The sequence below is a fragment of the Netta rufina genome (assembly GCF_964035555.1).
Source record: "Netta rufina genome assembly, chromosome: 5".
Taxonomy (NCBI): Eukaryota; Metazoa; Chordata; class Aves; order Anseriformes; family Anatidae; genus Netta; species Netta rufina.
This window is the reverse complement of record NC_140128.1, coordinates 13,662,861-13,676,669: the sequence shown is the minus strand read 5'-3', so window position 1 is coordinate 13,676,669 and position 13,809 is coordinate 13,662,861. Positions and strand designations below refer to the sequence as shown.

Here is a 13,809-nt window from a genome sequence, read left to right as displayed (position 1 = left end):
TGGTCTATTAGAAATGTTGGCTTGATACCTCTTAGCATTATTTGGTGATTTGTAGTTGTATTTTCATTACTGACTTACTTATAATGTGGATATTGCTTTTTCCATGGTGTGAGTGGATCGAGGAACTTGAATTTCCATTTTTTTCCTGCTACTTAATTTTCAGGTTATCAGTAAGATTAATTACATAAAGCAGTGAGGAAAAAATGTGTAGAAATCCAGCCAATAATATAACATCTCTTTTCCTTATGAAATACTGCATTTTTTCTGTTTCTAGTTTGGTGAGGACTCTTCAACTTCTAGTATGACATCTCTGAATTTCGATCTTGATACAAACCAGAGTGATCACAGCCAGTCCTTGCGGTCTTCCCCTGTTGCTCGTTCCATCATTTCAGTGTGGAGTGTAGAATCCAGTAGAGTAAGTGAACAGGATAAGTTTTGCTGCTTCAAAGAGGAGTTTTGAAAGTGTGCGTGTCATCTTGTCCTTGTTTGTGTGAGAATGTGTAGCATTTCTTTATTTTGTTATGCTTATCTCTATGGTTTCTGCATACCAGTTCCCAGTAATTTAAAACTCTACTACAGTACAGAGGGGGTGGTTGTTATTCACTGCCTTTGCAAAAATCTAGTGCAAGTAAAGCAATACAGCTGAGTAAAAATAGAAACTGAGATGCTGTTCCAGAAAAGATTAAAAAATATATATATAGTTCTGAAGATCTCTACTCTTTTCTTCCTCCAGATTATTCCTTATTTCTTATTAGATTGTTAACTGGAATGTTAAAAATGTTGATCAAATAATCAAAACAATGCCTTTGCCCCTTAGGACAAGCAGCATATTCTTTGGCCTCAGCGATCAGAGTGCATGAAATCTTTCCCCAAAATTCCTGATCCAGAAGAGCTGCCATCTTATTTCCTTCCCCCAGAAAACAGGGGATTCAGGCAAGTGTTGATTTTAAAAACTCATGTTTATACATTTTGACACAAAGTTTTAATGGCCTTTTGCTCTCTGGAGGGGATGGATACAATTAGTAACCAATGATACAGATGTATTCATGTCTCTTCCTTTGGCTGTCCCAGGGAATGAGTGATTTTCCTTTACTGTTTGGTTGTTGTTTTTTTTTCCTGTAACTGTAACAGACCAAATTCCATTCTTGACTTTATTTGGTGCAAGATGAAGGCATGAAATATCTACAGTATTACTAGAAGAATGAAGGTTTAAGTGCACGTATGAACATATTCTAGAGCATATTTTAAGAGAAAGAGAGATAAGGTCTGTTCTCTCTGTCTAATAAGCATAATTAACTGTTGTAGGTTGCAGACATCCTCTTAGCTTTAGTTATGTTAATGGCAAACTGTGTAGACCAGAAAGTCTTGGATTATTCCTTTGGGACAGAGGTAGAAAACCAGCTTAGTTGTGGAATAGCCAACAGTATTTATTATTAAATAGGGTAAAACAAATGTGTCTACACTGCAGTAACTATCTTGTGTGGGTCAAGGTAATTTTATAATATTCTATTCACTTAAAATTACAATGGGGATACTTGAGATGCTTTTTTTTTTCTCCTAGTCAGTATGATTCTAGTATTGAGCATTTGTTAAAGCAGAGGTTCCCATCCACAAATGCCCTGAAGCTTCCTTTGAAAAAACGGTGTTGCCTTAAATAGAATGTTCTTTTGAAATAATCTGGCTACTTCTTGATGATGTTTTCAAATTAAAACTTTAGTTTAAAATAATTTTGCCTTTTCTTTTTCACTTATCTATTTAATCCTAAGCTTCATACAGCCCTTGGTAGCATAATATTAGGACCTTCTGTTTCTTAATCTCTACTGAATTATTTGTTGTTTACAGGTATTATAAGCTTAAAAGTTGGAAATAAAAACCTTATCCATTAATGCTTGTGAAGGGAGGATGGTCCTTGAACTCTTATCATTTCTAGCTCATTTCCAGTCCACAGTGTGAGACTTGTCAGTTGTTACATAGCTGATTCTTACATTTACGTATCAGTGACTTGCAGCATGTGCTATTGATTTGTCTTGGATCTCTTTATTCCTAGAGTCCAGTCAATCCTAAATACCGCAAGAGAATCTGTTGGGCATGGAGAAACCCAGGCACCAGACTGTTCTCCCATTACTGATGCTCGTAACAATGAATCCCTGTTCCTACTGGTCAAAGAACTAGACAGTAATCTAGATCTGAAATTTAAGATGCCAGATGATCATGCAAGACAAGTAAGAGATGCATTCTCGTTGGTTCTCTTCTGTTTTAAATTTCATCTTTTTTTTTGCCTTAAAATTCTTATTCAGGACACCAAGGTTCTGATATTTAAAAGATGACTTCATACCACATATTCAAAAATGAAAGCAAGTGCTTCCTAATATTGCTGGAGAAAGGGAGAGTTTGTCGCTCAGCATAAGGCTATTGTCTGACCTCTCTTAAAACGCTTAAATACTGCACATAGAATAAGAAAAATAATTTACTTAAAATTACTATTTTATTTTAAAACTTCTAATAGTCACTTGAAATGATTCATCTTCTTGAGATTTCCAATAATGGCTGTATTCTACCAAGTTGGTAACTTTAGGCTGAGATTAGTCCTTCATATTGCTTTCTGTAGATTGACTGCTTAAATGATATAAATAATGTGAACATGTAATGATTAATTTAGACATTTTATCTTCTTTTAACTAAATTTTTAACTAAATTTCAAATCCTTTGAAATTTTACAATATATAGCTACATCGGTCATTCAAATCTTTTCTCTTTTAAAAATAAAAAAAATCTCTTTGTCTAGATCTTGCATTCTCGTATCAACAATCAAACTATTACACAGGAAAATATGGGAGCATTTCTTAATCATGCCATGAAAAAGGTATGTCAAAAACCATAAGATGAGATAAATGGAGAATTCTTACTTGAGGCTTGTTTCTATACTTTTAATAAAGTCAGTCAGAGATGTTCAAGAAGTAAGGTTATTTGCTGTGCCTGTGAGTGAGATGAAACTAACTTGAAAGTCCAGGCTTATAAGAGATGCACAGACAGAAAGAGAAAAGCTGTTTCCTTTAGCTGGGTGTAGTTACTTGTTCTTGTTGTGACTGCAGGATACTGAGCAGCAACATACTAGCTAATCCTGGCAGACATTAATTTAAAAGAACAAAGTAACTCAGTAGAGTTTGATCTTTTACCCCTTCTTGCATGTCTGCCTCTTGCTCTTAACTTCTCCTCCCCACTAACCTGCCCCCATCCTCCCCACCCCCAAAAAGACAACCAACCCACTGTCAGTCTTCTGTCAGGATAATTAGCACTCCGGGGCAAAGCGTGTACATCTGTGTAACGCCACCTCCATCTTGCGTGGGGCCTTTGAGAGTCATCATAAGTCAAATGACAGGAAGCATTGAGATAGAGGTTGGCTCTTTTTGACATCTCAAGCTGATTATTTCTCAAATTAACTCTCTCATACAAGTTGTGTCAAGGCAGTGTATGTATGTATTGGTTTTAGTCTAAAATCAGTACAATTTACGATGTGCATCTGTCTTACACAGAAGAAGAAAAATTAACAGCAGGAGTAGATTCCTGTTACACTATTCAGAATAAACCTATACATGTCTAATATCTTACTGTTGCAGTGCATACGTATTTTGTTTTTTTACTGTTGCATTCTGTTGCCTTCATATTAAAAGTCTGAACTTCTTCATCAGCTACGTGCTGATGCCTGAATAGTGTTATGTCGTGCCTACTCTGCTAGTGATCAGCTTTCTAGGGCACAAATGCCACAGCTGGTATCTTTGTAATGGGAAAGATAAAGTGTTCATAACTTGCTTATGATTTAGTTATAGGACATTAAGACCTGAGTATGGAGAGTGGTTCAGTGAGGAGATCAGCACTAATAACATGCGAGTGATGTGTGTGCACTGCAAAACAAGGGTGATAAATAATCGCACAATTATAGGTTATTATGTAAGATACTCCTGACAAAAAGTTGATATATCCTAGTGATATCTTCCTGTACCTCGTGAACCACAGGAAAAGCCCTTCTGTGTGAGGTTGCTTTTAAAATTTTGAAGAAAATCTTTGCATCAGTTAACTTTTTCAGTACATTATTTCTGTAATGCCAGCTGTATGGTTAATACAACACTACTGTAAGCATCCCTATCTGTTTTGCTTCTTTAGTCCTAGCTGCGTGTTTCTTGTTCACGTGTGGATTTGAGCTTCCAACATGTAGGTTGGAACAGACATTAATTTTAGTTGATGCTTTTATACTTTAAGCTCTTCGTATAATTGGGTAGCACTGAAAATATTAAAAAAACTAGAACATAAATGTTTCTAAAGCATTTCCATCTGCTCCATCTGAAAGAGGATGTTTTACTTAGCTCTGCCCACTTGACAGGATTTTAAAATGTTGCTACTTTTTCTCTAGGATGAGTGTTTGTTTTTTCTGTTCTAGGTGAAAGAGGAGGAAGGAACATTTAAGGTGTATTTGACACTTCCTCCGTTATTCCACATGCCCTCACTTGTTACTTGCTGTTTTATAATCTTGAAACAGCATCTCCTGCATCATCTTGTCACCTTGTCATCTATTCATAAAACATAAATAGATAACTAAGAAAAAGCAATTCTGAAACCTTAAATTGACAGTCTTGAAGTTGGGTATAGGACGAGGAAGGACATTTAACTAGTGGTTGGAAACTGCCTGACCTTCAAATTGGTAACATTTTTGCATAGAACTGTGTTGGTGTAATTTTAAGGCTCTGAAGTGAGCTAACCATTATCAGTTGCATATTTTAAAGGATTTTGTGGTCATGTCATAAGGCAGTCATATGAGTAAAGTGTGTGAGCAACAGCTCCTACTAAATTACAGTGCGGATCAGTTTGTTCAATCTGCTGTGCACTGATAAAACTCAGTGTGTGAGCAGAGTGAAGTGTGATATGTATCTATCTAGTAAAATAGTATGCAAGGGTGAGTTTTGTTTGTTTTTCACCAAACTGAGCACTTCTGTCTCGCTGAGGCACCTTTCTTGTGGGTATTTTCATCCTATTCCCTGACTCTCCTATAGCCCGAAGATTCTCTGTGGCTTGTGCTTAATGAAGCTGGATTGTACTGGCGTGCAATTGGAAATAGCACCTTTGCCATCACCTGTTTGCAAAAAGCATTTAATTTGGCTCCACATGAATATCAGGATATCCCTCTGGTCAATCTTGCTAACCTCTTGATTCATTATGGTCTTCATTTGGATGCCAGCAGGCTCTTGCTGCAGGCTTTGGCTATCAATGCCTCCGAGGTAAGATTTTTTTGTGTGTGTTGGTTCAGTAGTGGATGTCCTTTCCTTTACTCAATTAGGAGTGTTATGGATTTGTCCTTATTTACCTGAAGCATGCAGCTCAGCTTCCAACTCGTGGTTTGGATCGGATGTTGGTTTTCATTCGCACTCTTGATCTAACTTGGTGATGCTGGTTGCTGAGAATGTAGGCACCTGGAACAGAAATGCTTCTGGAATAGATGACAGACTTTTTGCTTCCCAAAGCCTGTGTCACCAGTGGCTTCAGGGAATCCAGTCCTGATATTTTGGCAACATTGTCATTTAAAAGAGAGATCGTAATGCTGTTGTCATTCTGTCTTGATTTTTAAACCCTTTAAGTAGCAGACATGTTAGTAAGGTCTTCGACTGTGTGGACATCTTTCTGTGCCACTTGGTTTTTGGGTTTGCTTTTTTTATATACTGTTTTATTTGTCCCTAGATTTAATGTACATACCTGGATGTAAATGTGTGTCCTAGTTATTTTGACTTAATTTCCAAACATAGATTTAAAACAGTTATTGCATTTCTGAATGGTAAGATTATAAACATTTTGTAGATTGTCACCTATCTAAGGGAAAAAGTCACTGTATAAGCTGTTTAAACTGCTGAACTGGCCAGAACGATTGTGAAAAGGAAAGGAGAGAGAAAAATGTTAAAATGAGATGGGACCTGAGGTTAGATTGGCGTTTAGATATGCATGTCGTAGTACCTGTTCTCTGGCAAGTAGTTTTGGTCTTAAATTTGCAATGCTTCAGTAAGAAGCTGAAATAACTTTTTCCTGTGCTTGCACCTCTGTAGTTAGATAAGACAGAGGGCTTACACCTGCCAGGCTGCCAGTCACCTAGCACTTAAAGCAAGAAGCAGAATAAGCTTTTTTAATATAACATTCAGCAACAATTTTGCACTTCTTGGAAAAGAATCTGGCCCATGTGGGTCACAGGTAAGAGTGCAAAAACAAATTATACAAAGAACTACACTTAAGTGACATGCCTTAAGAAGAACAATTGAAAATACAGCCACGAAGGTTAACCTAGGACCACACTGCATGGATTAGGACTTTTCTTCAACAGTATTGGTGAGTCCTGCCTCATTACAACAATGCCTGCTCCTATTTTTTCAGGCATTTACAGTCCTGAAGTGATTATTGTCTCAAAAAAGAATCTGGCAGGAAAAATTGTGCTTAAATGAAACTTTCTGTAGTACAATGAAAAGTAAATATAAATCAAAATGAATGACAGCTACAGGGAGTTAAGCATGTGCTTTGAGAGCAAAAGTTTAGGCTTTTGAATGCAGTTGCTCAACTTTTTCTGAATGATGCTTAATAATACAAGGAGAGTTTGAAAAATCTGATGCTGTTCGTCAATCTCCAAATTTTCAGATAATGAATGTAAAACTACCTCATAAGGGGAAAAAATGGCTGCCATGTCATAATATTATAGTAATTATTCTAGTATTCTATTAATTGTAGCAAATTTCTTTGTGTAAGTAAAGGACTGTTTTCAGTCAAAGAAAAAGTAATGCCTTACTATGTGCCTGTATTTGCTGATTCAGTTCTAGCCAGTAAAAAAGGTGTTCATGATCTGTGCTTTAAAAATACATATTATGTGGAGACTGGCCAAAAGCAATGGACAAAAACACGAGGTTTTAAAAAGAACTGAAAATAAACGTACATCCCTAAGCTAGTATGAAATGGGCGTTTTCAGTAACCTCTGTCTGCTCGAGTAAATGCTGGACATTGTTGACTATTCAAATTTATCTGTACTGCTAAAATTGTAGTAATATTTTTATATTTGTGCTGACTTTTAATCATTCAGAAATCCTCAGATGTTTCAGTTCAGTTCTTCATTACTCTGTGCGGTAAGCATTGTTCATGACGGTTCATCCCAGTGTGTGTTTAACAGCTTTTTTGTGGAAAATTGGAATCCTGAATACAGCCTTATGTCAGAACAGCTTTGTTTAGCACCAGTACATCAAGCTGTTAGCTCTCCTTTCAAGGAATAGGCAATCCCTATTGAAAAAGTTTACCAAGTTTGGGAGGGTGTGGATTGATAGGGGTTTTTCCTATTCTATTTTAAACGGTGAACATACTTACACTGAGGTATATTGCTTTTCTCTTTGTAGCCTCTGACTTTTTTGAGCCTAGGAAATGCCTATCTGGCTCTGAACAACATCAGTGGAGCCCTGCAGGCCTTCAGACATGCACTGGATTTGACTACCAAGTGTCTGGAGTGTGAAAGCAGCCTGAAGATGATCCGCTGTTTGCAGTTTTACCCTTTTCTCTACAACATCACCTCTTCCGCATGCAGCGGTAAGCAACTACTGAAAGATGGACCACGAGTGAAATAGTGTCCTTTTGCCTTGAGTGTTGCACCTGAAATTCCTGATCACTGTGCTGTTTCTCCAAGGATCCTCCCTTCTCTTTGTAGTGTATTTTCCCCATAAGGACCAGGGTTGAGGCACTACTTTTAATGGAGAAGTTATGGTCCATTAAGAAGTGCTTGAGGATGACTTCTTAAATACCTAGAGAGCTACCACTGAGTGCAAATTACCTCCTGAGCATGTCAGTAATACCTTAACAGCCTGACTGATATCTCTTACTGGTAAATGAGGAATGCTGGACTGAGTATTTATGAAAGTGCACAGCTGCTACTGCTAGGCTACTCAATGGCCCCTTTGCACGTCCCTTCAAATTTTGCAGTTGGATGGATTTGTTTTCTTAAAGCTGGAGAAATTGGTAAAGAGCAGCTCTAGTTTTAGTTCTTACCATTTCAGTGTGTTCAGTACTTTGTATGTCATTTTCTAGTGTTCAGTCTATATGGAATAGACTATATAATGTCAATGGTATTTTGTTGATATGGGGCCTGTGGTCACTGCCCTTCACCCCCCAAAAATCTGCCAAGAATGTCAATGTTGAACCTAATCTCTCCCAGCTAAAATATTTGAAAATATTTGACATGCAGTGCTTTGTTGTTAGTGGCTGCTTGAATAAGCCCTTTACAAACACAATGTTTGGTATCCCAGATTTCTCCCAAATTGTCACTAAGTGTCTTTTCATCTAATCTTTCTTTTGTTTTTAAATGAAAACCTCACTTGACAATAATGCTTTTGATTTTTAGTATTGCAAGGACTTTCTCTGATTATTTTTTTTATGATTTTATTTTATTTATATTTCCACCTCTAGAGGAAAAACATGGAAAAAGCTGCTCTGATTTAGCATCTAGAACTCTTCTGTCTAAGCATAGACCAGAGGTCATCCATACTTCTTGATATGGTATGGATGATTCCAGCATAGTTGATATTTGAGGACTATGTCATCAGATTAATACTATCTTCTACGGTCTTCTGCATTTTTGCTGATTGACAGCACAGCAGTTGTACAGATAACTGAATGCTGTTTGGCTAAATGTAGTGTAGGAAGTGGTATTAAGGCCCATCTGGTGGGTCTCTTACTGACTTCCGTAACGTCAGCTTGTACACTGCTACCTTTCATCCCTTAACACTGAACTGTCCTTCTCTTAAATACCCCAATACCACAGGTAGTAGTAGAAATCTAACTTCTCATCTCAAGAGTGTCTTTTGCTAATGTGGAAGAAAAAATCATGTCTGTTTACTTTTTATTAAGGTCTTTTATTAAGATCTTTTTTTTTTAAAAAAAAAAAAAAAAAAAAAAAGCTGTAACTCAAAAGGTTAAAATCGTTCTAGTCAAACCTCAATGAAAGCAACTATTTTGAAATTTAGCCAAAAGGCTAATTTAAAGATACGTTCACAGAACTGAGAAGATAACAAACAATGGCTGGTTTTGAACCACAAAATAATCTTTTACAGTTTTCTTTTGTGTGCTTTTCTTCATTAAATCTTACTGTAACTCCTAAAACTGTACTCCTATAGTTTGGCTGACTCTTAGCTTCTGTTTGCATTAATTCATGATTCAGGATCTTCATTTTGAAGATGACTATCACTGCATATGCAGTTTAAGAAGTTGGTGTTTCTTGAATGTGGGGAGGAACCCACATGAAAAGAAGTGTTATCCTTCTTTTTTTTTTTTTTTTTTTTTTTTTTTTTGCTAGCATGGCCACAGATTAACAAAGTGACCATGAATATATTTGTCTGGTAGGTTGTGGGTTTTGATTGTTTATTAAGGAATCCGTAAAGCTGGTAATTCAAGAAAGGAGCTGAATGTGCCATAGCATATTCATTTGATCGTTGTATGTCAGAATTTTAGTATTTAATAAGTATTTTACTCTGTATTTTTGCCTTTTCCTGGGACTCTTCCTGTCTTAATATTTCTCTCTCTTCCATTTCTGTCTATAATACCCTTTAGGTCGTCTTCTGTCTGAGTGCAAGAAACCTGAAAGCGCGAACCTGACAGTGTAAATGTTCTTCTGCAGAACATAAAATAAACGTGCTGGTTAATTCAACCTTGATAATGATTTGTGGTTTAAATCAAAAATCAGTTAGGCAAATATACCTTTCCATTTTTTACCTTATTTCCATAAGGTTTGGGGAAATGTTTTTCTCCTGCTGTAAACTTCAACAGACTTGAGAGGAAACTTGACAGGCTGTGTGAAAGTGAAGTTGTCTCCAAAACCAGAATTATTTCAAGAATGCATACACAGAACTCACACTTCAATCTGACAAGTATCCTGAGATTTTGGAGTTTTCAGTTCATCCTTCAGACCAAAGAAAACAACTGTAGAGAGAGAACTTTGAATTTCTACCTTAAGTACTTAACACAAACCTTTGCTAGGATTATTACTTGTACATGCAATTACTCAACCACTTAGTATTCTAAAAAAAAAATGCAAACTATATTTAGATGTTAATATTAAATATTCCCCGTTGCACTTTGAGCATTCCTTAGTATGTTCATATCGTGTAGACTTGAAAGATTCATAGAGCAACTTGATCTGTTCTTGTTCAGTTCCATGACAGACTGGAATTCACGTTTTGACAACAAGATGCAATCTGAACAATACTTCCACACCCCTTTCTGTATGGGACTTCAGATACAGAGCCAGTGCAGCTCATATGTCAATACTAGGATCAAACGTGTGCTTAGCAATCCAAGGATCACCAGCCTGTTACTTTGGGAGCCCATCATAGAGCTCATAGCCCATAGATCATGTGTTGCTACTTGGGGATGCTTGACACCTAGTCCTCTTGTTAAGCACTTGATAGCACATTGTTAACGACTTATATCCATCTCCTTTGAGGTGTGTCAGAGCTACAGAATAGTCACATTGCAGTACCTGGTACGCTGAAAGTTTCACCTAAGAATTGGAACGTCACAGGTTGCCTCTTATTAAACTTATTCTGACAAGTGTTTCCTCAATATTTCTGAAAGCAATGGCAGCAGGGCTGCCTGTGCCCTACTTTGGGATTGCAGGCCCATGTGAGGGGTGTTTCTGTTTGGCCTGTCAAAAGCCTCAGGAGAACCCCACTAACTAGCAAGACACACAGCTCCTTGCTCTGCTGCCATGAGATGTCAGTGGGAGTTGTGTGCATGGTGCAGTGAATGGAATATAGGATCCAAATCTTGCACTTACAGCCTGGTAGTAGATTACAGGGTGTCGTTTATTTCATATGAGTGTACAGGACTTTGGAAGTGTGTTACACTAGTGCTGATTTTTTTGGATGCTTACTTTTACCTTCCTGTCTGCTGCTGCCTCATACAGTTTTTTCTAACTGCCTCTGTTTTAGGCAGATTTTTTTAATTTCAAACCCAAGTCACTTCATGCAGACGAGAAGAGCTCATCATGCCCTTCGTGTTCTTCTAGACAGGATCTAAATGCAAAACCTTAAACTTACTAATAAATTGGTATTTAAAACATGAAGCATGACATGTTTTAAGCTTCAAGTATCTGTAGTCTTACCACTTGGTGGGGTAGTGCTTTTACAGAAACCTTCCTGCTGCTCCTCTGGAGGTATAGGCAGTGTGAGTACATTACGAATACCTCTGTAATATCAAGACCTCCAAATCCTTCTAAGTAGCAAGTATGTATGTATGTGAAAGCAGCACAGACCTCCTCTTACTCTGATTTGGTTCTGTGAAGTGTTCCACAGCAGCTTAATGATCCACTTTAAGTATGGTTCCAGTGCCCTCTTGTGGAACAAACACCCTATACCACCTGAAATCAAAAGTCTTGGTTTATTTCATCTGCTTCCTGATAAAATAAAACATGGGGAAAAGGTATTTACACTCAGCAGTGTATGCATTTCCCTTTGTCCCCCAGCACATACACTCTAACAAAGCTAATAAGCTGAGACCTTTAAGAAAGTTGACCTGAAAAAGAAAGGTTGACCTGAAAGGTCAATTTCTCTGCTTGAAATTCTGATAGTATGCTGACAGACAGATTAAATTACTTACTTAAATCAGCATCACAATTGAAGCCTCTGACTTTTAACTTAATAGCTACAATCATTTCAAGCTCCCTATAGCAATTTCAGCTACTCAAACACTAAGCAAAAGCTCTCCATACAACAAAACAAGCATACATTTCCTTTACAGTAGCGTGTGTTAAAACAGACGTAAAATATTTGCTCTCTACATTCTTAAACATCTTTCACTTACTCACTGATCCCCAGCCAGCAATGCCTGACTCCATTGTCCCTAGTAAGGGGCTACTAAATTTTGTTTCTGTTTTCTACAGCATGAGGTCCTTTTAGACATTTTTTTACAGTCATTTTAGCTTCCTTCTTCTCAAGCTGCCTTATCGTGCAGCCCCAAGGATGCTCATCACTTACAGTGTTAGTCCAGAACCTACACTAATTGTACGGGACTCTGACCTGAACACTACTTCATATTTAAAACTAAACTTTCTCTTTCTTTGTCTTGTTTATCATGTAAAGGCAGAATTCTTGAGTGCTCCTGAAACAGACCACTGTTAAATGTTAGTGCTCTTATTTATTTGAGTATATTAATGAAAAGTGTTAGGTCTGTGACCATTCATTTGTGTTGGTTTTACTGTTTCTCCACTACCTTATAGGAAAGTTAATTGGTGCAAAAGGAGTAGTCCCCAAAGTGGGTTTTTTAAACAGGCAGAATTCCATCAAGCACACAAACGGGTTGTCAAAGCTCTTGGAAGCACATCAAGGCAAGTATTTGTGTTATTTAATAACCAGGTAGCACCACAGAGAAAGTGAGCTCTGTCTTAAACAGTAGCAATGCTAAAACAACTGTTGTCATTTGAAGTGAAATGTTGGGTTGCTTATTCCCACACCCTCTCTCTTCCACGTGAACACGTTGTCCACCCTGCGAGTTTCACCAGGGAGCTGGGTATTGAGCTGAATTCGTTCCCAAATCCCTGGCAACGGGAGTCACGCAGCGCCAGGCCGTCTGAAAGATCTGTTGATGCTGCACAGGTGGGATCTAGGTCACCTTCCCTGGGCCCTGCAGTGCTAAAGGAGTAAGAGAAGGTTAAATGGTACCTGCGTAGAATGAAAACATCTTGCCTGAAGCAGGCAGATGGGAGATACAGGGGAGGAGGACTGCTTTTTGTCCTGTTGGAGACGGATGTTCCTAGGTGGTGGAGGTGTCTGAAACTGTCAGACACACCTTGGACTGGGAGATCTTCAAGATATAGAATCAGAGAATGTAGTGCTACATTAAACATCACGTTTTTAGTTACAACAGTATTCCAAAGTCTGCATAGCCCACTGCTCATGCACGCTGTTTCCAAGCTTCTGCTTGTTGGAAAGCCATTGTGCCTCTTAAAAGTTTCTGAGCATGCTGTTTTAAGAATAACTGTACTCCTTAAATGTCATTCTCCTTTGCGTTTGTCAAACATGCTCGTGGTGTGGGTGAATTTGGTCTGCAGCCTTCTTTTGTGCTAACATTAGATAGTTTCTGTATATCCTGCAAGGTCTGTCTTGCTAGCTTATGTGCTTGCTCTGCTTATTAACAGCATGCCAGTGTACCTAAAACTGTTCCCAAAAGTCATCGGTCTCACTTTGTACCGTATTCGATGAAGAGCTGTGTACCCACAATATTTAGCGTGCTGTATTCGTTCAGTCTTTTCCTGGGATCAGAAGGCCACAGGGGAGCAGAGGGAGGAGAAAGAAGGTGTTGCCTCAGCTTCAGGAGAACTGAGGGGACAGAGAGAGCATGATGGAGAGAGAGTTCAGCAAGAGTTTACTGATGCAAAACTCTTAACATATAAAGGAAAAGTAGTACAGTATTAGACTAAACAGTGTGTGACAATTCCCATTTTTATCTGCCTTTATAGTGCAGGTGATTCTTCATGATACAGGTCTGGATCTTTCAGTTACTTCAGCATCCGTATGTATGTAGTAGGAGGATTGTCAGGGTTTAGAATGGAAGTGAGAAGGTTCTCTTTCCAACAAAATCTTCCAAAACCTGATACTTGCAGTTGTCAGGTTTATTAACATTTCTCTGCAACGCTCTTGGTGCATTTTTGTGATAGGAATGTAGAGAAAATGACACGTTTGCTGTTTTCTGTCTTCATCTTCTTCTAGGATGCTGCTGTTGCTGGTGGTGATTTCTTGCATATAGCTGCTAAAA

The 13,809-nt window shown here is 37.9% G+C and overlaps 1 protein-coding gene across 1 annotated transcript in view; it reads left to right on the top strand.

Moving 5' to 3' along the window:
* Nucleotides 1–13,809, top strand: part of TTC17 (tetratricopeptide repeat domain 17) — a 54,997-nt gene that overhangs the window by 20,541 nt on the left and 20,647 nt on the right. The window contains 6 exon segments of the mRNA XM_084287081.1: nt 275–415; nt 818–933; nt 2,048–2,222; nt 2,786–2,863; nt 5,046–5,270; nt 7,410–7,596. Of these exon segments, the coding sequence (XP_084143207.1) occupies nt 275–415; nt 818–933; nt 2,048–2,222; nt 2,786–2,863; nt 5,046–5,270; nt 7,410–7,596 (922 nt within the window).